This window comes from Triticum aestivum, chromosome 2D, assembly GCF_018294505.1.
Source record: "Triticum aestivum cultivar Chinese Spring chromosome 2D, IWGSC CS RefSeq v2.1, whole genome shotgun sequence".
In the NCBI taxonomy this organism is placed as follows: domain Eukaryota; kingdom Viridiplantae; phylum Streptophyta; class Magnoliopsida; order Poales; family Poaceae; genus Triticum; species Triticum aestivum.
Genome location: NC_057799.1, coordinates 450,839,668 through 450,845,550, shown reverse-complemented (window position 1 = coordinate 450,845,550; position 5,883 = coordinate 450,839,668). Strand labels below are relative to the sequence as shown.

Genomic DNA, 5,883 nt, shown 5'->3' with positions numbered 1-5,883 from the left:
CGCGGGCGGGAGGGTTTTTGAGGGAAAATGGGGTGGCTGCCACCGACCGGCGGGCCCGGGAAGAGGAGTAGGCGCGCGCGCGTTCGTCTCGTGTCCGCGCCGACGCAAATCCGGCTCAAAAAAAGGCCGGGAATGGATCGGCAGGCGGACGCCAAGCGGACGGGTGTTTTTTTGGGTCGACGCATTGGGCCGACTTTTGTGTCCGCGCCGATTCAAACGGACGGCAGCGAACGAAATGGGTCGCTCCATTAGAGTTGCTCTCAGAGGGCAGGGCTGTAGATGCTCTAGTCCTGCCCATGCGAGCGGCAGCAGCAGCAGCTCTACGTTACAGGCAGCCGCGGGTAGTGAACAGGAGCAGACAGATACCACTCGCGCGTGTCGTGTATAAATATCTCTCCCGGACTCCCCGCCGTCCCACCCGCGGTCGGCCAGCCCAGCCAGTCAGTCCCCGTTCCGTCCCGCCCCGGCGACTCCGCCACCCGCCCCTCTCGCCTCACCTTCCCTGCACGCCCCAGCAGTTGACCCGCGCGACGCGCCGCTCGTCAGATCAGATGGACCATGCCAAGGAGCCGTCTCCCACGCGGTAATCAATCCATCAATCCTTCCCGCCTTCCCCGCGATTCGCCTCCCGCGCGCATTCTTGTTTCTGCCTGCGCGACCGGCGGCGATGGCTGACGCGGGCGGTGGCACGTGCAGGGCGTGGTGGTCGAGGGACACGGTGGCCGTGGTGACGGGCGCCAACCGGGGCATCGGCCACTCGGTGGCCGCGCGGCTCGCGGAGCACGGCCTCACCGTCGTGCTCACCGCGCGGGACGGCGAGCGCGGGGAGGCCGCCGCCGCGCCGCTCCGCGACCGCGGGCTCCCCGTCGTCTTCCGCCGCCTCGACGTCTCCGACCCCGCCTCCGTCGCCGCCTTCGCCGCCTGGCTCCGCGACACCGTCGGCGGCCTCGACATCCTGGTACGCCATCGCCACGCCATCGCCTCCCCTTTATCCTCCTCGCTTCCTCGCCCTAGGTGTCTGCATCTTCCCCGCACAAGGTCAAATCTTCGGAGCGCCACCAAAGTTATTCCCACCTTTGCCATGGATGGGATCAGCCATGAAGATCCACGATTCCACGCACCAACGCGCATCGTCATCCGTAGTAGCGCTCTCGCTCTCGCTTTGCATCGGATGAGGCCGAGCCCGGTCCCGTTTCACACTGCATTATTGCGCTCTCTGTCTCGGACAGGGCACGCAACACAACACGAGCTCGCCAGCGCGTCGACCAACGGAATAAAAAGGTCATGTCACTCTCAGAAAAGCCGCAGGAAGTGGCAGGCGGGGTACGGCGGCGCGGTGTGCGCAGCGCAGTTATGGCGCCCGTCCGACGACCTTCCGTTCCCCGTTCGTCATCCTGGCCGTCTGCGCCGCCGGACAGCGACGGCCGGCCGGCAACCAGGTCCGAGCTGACTACGATGTGTCGTGGTCTCGTGGAATATGTTACATGGCCGGTACAGTACGCACCTACACCTTAGTTGCTTGCGTCCGGGGACCAAACCCCAGCACTCAACCTGGTCAGGTTTCTGATGAACCGCACCACTCACAAGATATTGCTTTTACCAAGTGTGCCTCGTTGACTAGGAGTAGGTGATAATAATGTGCATCATCTACCGAGTTTACTGGAGTTCTCGTACTTAATTCTACAGATTATTTTGCACTAAAGATTCTAGTATCGTGTCAATTTTGTGGACGTTTGCGTAATCATCATGTATTCAGAGTTTCAGACATTTCTAGTTTCAACTGCTTTAACTTATGGTTGCATTCTTTATTGAAAATTTACAAAAACACATGGGCCTTGCCCTTAGCCTTAGTTGCAGCAAACGGATGCTTTCTGAGTGAGCCAAGCCAAGGATACAGTTCATCACACTGTTGTTATATAAACCAAACCAAGCTAAGGAAGATTCTTTAATGCCAATTTTGTCAATGTTTGAGTAGTCATATATTCAAAGTTTCAGACATTTCTACTTTGAACTATTCAGATTTATGTTTGCATTCTTTATTGAGAAAGCACACGCGTCTTCCTTAGTTTGGGCGAGCCAAGCCAAGGATACTTTTCAGCACACTTTTCTCATATAGGAGAAGAAACGAGCACACTCTTAAACAAAATGGTGGCCCCTAACAGAAAGTATTCTATTCAATGTTAACATAGTTCACTACCCCACTCGGGCTGAGTTAGCACTTTCATGCCACTTAATCATGTAGAAGTACTTATGGCTCTCCAACTTTGTTGGTCCATCCATGCCGTTAGGTCATCATCTGATGTGGTAAACTTTTCGAAAGCATACTTTGATAGTTGTGACTTGAGACCCGGAGAGTGGAAGGCATCATACACCAGTCAGCACTCACTAGTGCTGTTTCCATTTCTAGCTCCAACACCAAAACCAATGAGAAAAAGGAAGTTGTTTCACGACCACGCAGATGTAAAGAAGCAAAAGGGCATGGCCTTCCTCCAACGCCAGAATTAATGAAGTTGCATTCCTGTCTATCGATGTAGGTGAACAATGCCGCGGTGTCGTTCAACGAGATCGACACCAACTCGGTGGAGCACGCGGAGACGGTCCTCAACACCAACTTCTACGGGACCAAGCTGCTGACCGAGGCGCTCCTGCCCCTCTTCCGGCGATCGCCGGCCACCAGCCGGATTCTCAACATCAGCTCGCAGCTTGGCCTTCTTAACGTAAGTGCAAGCATGTTCTTTCAGCTCAGATGGATGGTATTTCAAAGTCTGCAAACATGCCGTTGTGGGCTCGACTAGTCGATAACACAATCAAACTATCAAAGTGTGAACGCACGTGGCTAGCTACGTATAGAGACAAGATAATTTTCAATTCTATCTCAAACCATATCGCAATCAGCAACGCCAGCAGCTCTACCTAATACCAGTACATTGTCCACTCACGCTCCACAGAATGCATATATGTCCAAATTAAGCCACTCCATTTGAAATTCCAAGTCTTTTCTTTCCTTATCGTTGAAAGAGCAAAGGGGGGAAGGTGCAACGTTTTCTTTCCACAAAACTCCAAGTTTGCTTTAGCTCTTCTGTTTAAAGATTCTCCAACCTATATCTGTATACCATTCAATAGTACAGAGTTAAAAAAAAGTTACAGAGTTAGGTGTTCAATCCTGCCCACCAGTATATTCTTAGTTAAAAATGGATCATTCAAAAGGGACCACCCTCGCCTTTTTCTTCCTTATAAATTGTATAAGTTCCAAATTTTTGGTTCCTAGCTTGATCACATGGCAATTGGCAACATATGTCATAAAAAATGATAGTCTATAAAACGATCATGCACGTCTGGACAAGCATGGATGAATGGGAGGGGATTTGGGGGATCTGGGTACATAGGAACCCACTTGATAAAATTTACCAAAAAACGTAAAACAATACTCCGTCCCAAAATAACTGTCTCAACTCTAGTACGACTTTATACTAAAGTTAGTACAAAGTGAGACATTTGGCTAAGCTTTAGAAAGTGGGTAAAAAAAAGTTCCAAAAACATAGAAATGTGTTTTTTGGCTAAGCTTTAGAAAGTGGGTACACCTAAACCATCAGTCCATCACCATTCCAATATTTTGTTGGATGACGAGCAAATATAGTGTCAGCTGGCAGTTATGTAAGCTGTGTCAGAGGAACCACAATAGAAGCCAATCTGGTAATGGTAAGCCGTTTATAGCGTCGGAAGTTGATTACAATAGTCAATAGGGTATGAGCAAATCTGGTTCAAGGGCATTATTAGACAGTTGAAACATGGCGGGAACATCTACAAGGGCTAGTCTGCCCAACGACTATTTTTGCAGAGACAGAAGCTAGTGCGCCCACTGCATGCTCGTAAGCTCACCTGACAGAAAAAAAGGGAAGTCTCGGCACAGCTGTTTCTATACCTGCACTCATTTCGTCACTAAGATTGTGGAAAACACACATTGGAACTACGGACATGCGTAACTGTACTACTTAATGAGTACAGACTACCATGCCAAGAAAGAAGGGATCATAGAGGTAGAGTGTGCGCGCGCGTATGTGCGTACATATGAGCGTATGTACTGTGTTAAAAAAAAGCGATCGACCGTATCTTGACGCTTGGTGCTGTACGTTTACTCATGCGCAGAAGGTGCGCAACCCGTCGCTGAGGAGGCTGCTCCTGGACGAGGAGACCCTGACGGAGGGCAAGATCGAGGCCATGGTGTCGCAGTTCCTGGCGCAGGTCAAGGACGGGACGTGGGCGGAAAACGGGTGGCCCAAGGTGTGGACGGACTACGCCGTCTCCAAGCTGGCGGTAAACGCCTACACCCGCGTCCTGGCGCGCCGGCTGCAGTCCGGCGGCGAGCGCGTCAGCGTCAACTGCTTCTGCCCCGGGTTCACGCGGACCGACATGACCAAGGGGTGGGGCAAGCGCACCGCCGAGGAGGTGGCCGACTTCGGCGCCCGGCTGGCGCTGCTCCCGCCCGGCGAGCTCCCCACCGGCACCTTCTTCAAGTGGCGCACGCCGCAGCTCTACTCCAAGCTGTGAGAGACGGAGGATGGCACGTATCCGATGGTGTTCGTCTATACGTCCCGTGCGTGGTCGATGGTTGCTGGAATTCTTGGCACCGTGCTGTACGTCCGTGGTGGAGTAAATATCTTGTTTCAGTTTAGCCATCGTTGTAGCTAAGTTGATGCTTCTACCTAAGTGTACAATAGCTGATAAATCAGTGGTGTTCCACTCGTCCCATTGCTTTGGATCTTAACACGGCATGGATTCAAGCATCGTCTCATTGCTTAGCCGTCACTAAGATGGTAGAGGGCAGTGTGAGCCCGTGCAGTGGCATCTTCCGGGAAATCAAGCAGAAGCATAGGCACTGTGTGTGGCAACGTCCCCTCTTCGCCAGATGGAGAATAATTTGGATGATCATGTCATAGCAGGGGCCGCCTTGGCTAGAAAGTAGGGCATCATGTTCGGTTCCTTGCTCCTCCGGAGAACGCTTGTATTCCGTTTGACATTGATTAATAAGAGCAACTCCAATGGGGCGCCCATTTCGTCCGCCGCCGTTCGTTTGGGTCGGCGCGGACAGAAAAGGCGGCCCAACGCGCCGACCCAAACGGACGCGTGTCCGCTTGGCGTCCGCATGGCGACCCATTCCCGACCCAATTTTAAGCCGGATTTGCGTCGGTGCGGACACGAGACGGACGCGCGCGCGCCTACTCCTCTCCCCGGGCCCGTCGGTCGGAGGCAGCCACCACCATTCCCCCCCTTTTTCCCAAAAACACTCCCGCCCGCGTGCGCCGCCGGCCCAACCAGCCATGGACGACGCCATCGACCTCGACGCCACCGCCGGCCTCGCCTCCCTCGCCTCGTCCGGCGCCGCCGCCCCCTCCGGGAAAGGCAAGCCTCGTGCCCCGCGCAAGACCGCCGCCACGACCAAGCCAAAGAAGGCGCTGATGCCCGAACAGCGGGCAAGGGAGTCGGGCAGTCGACCAAGAGGAAGGGCCGGAGGCACGCCGCTGACGCGAGGGATGAGGCCGCCACGCAGGCCGCCGCCGCGCAGCAGGAGGCACCAACGCCCGCATCGCCGCGGCAACGAGGGAGAAGCTCTACATGCTAGGGTTAAACCCTAGCCAGCACGGTGAAGATCATGAAGGTGGATCTCAACACCGTGTCGCCAAGGAAGAGGCCGTGGTTCGAGAAGATGCAGGCTGACATGCTCAAGTTCGACGACGAGTGATCTATGGCGGCGAGCGCCATCTTTTTTGTATGCAGGCAGGTGTGCCGGCATGACCACGGGAGCCGCGATGGCGTGGTCGAACTCAAGTCTCACCCTTTTTTGTGTGCTGGCATGTGTGCCGGCCGGCTGGCGAGTGCGCCAGC

General features: G+C 54.3%; 1 protein-coding gene across 2 annotated transcripts; it reads left to right on the top strand.

The window, feature by feature from the left end:
- Positions 1 to 350: 350 nt before the first annotated feature.
- On the top strand, positions 351 to 4,784 carry LOC123053766 ((+)-neomenthol dehydrogenase). Of its 2 annotated transcripts, XM_044477310.1 has the most exons (4): positions 351 to 583; positions 697 to 958; positions 2,535 to 2,717; positions 4,147 to 4,784. In XM_044477310.1, exons 1-4 carry the CDS (start codon positions 552 to 554, stop codon positions 4,546 to 4,548), a joined length of 879 nt encoding a protein of 292 aa, XP_044333245.1. In that variant the 5' UTR covers positions 351 to 551; the 3' UTR covers positions 4,549 to 4,784. The 2 variants fall into 2 exon arrangements, with proteins under 2 accessions (XP_044333245.1, XP_044333246.1); XM_044477311.1 differs by having other exon boundaries at positions 391 to 958.
- The last annotated feature ends 1,099 nt before the right edge of the window (positions 4,785 to 5,883 follow it).

Coding starts and splice junctions, on each gene's coding strand:
- LOC123053766 (XM_044477310.1), top strand. CDS start 552: ATGGACCATGCCAAGGAGCCGTCTCCCACGCG. Junction 584..696: donor AAGGAGCCGTCTCCCACGCG/GTAATCAATCCA, acceptor TGGCACGTGCAG/GGCGTGGTGGTCGAGGGACA. Junction 2,718..4,146: donor CGCAGCTTGGCCTTCTTAAC/GTAAGTGCAAGC, acceptor ACTCATGCGCAG/AAGGTGCGCAACCCGTCGCT.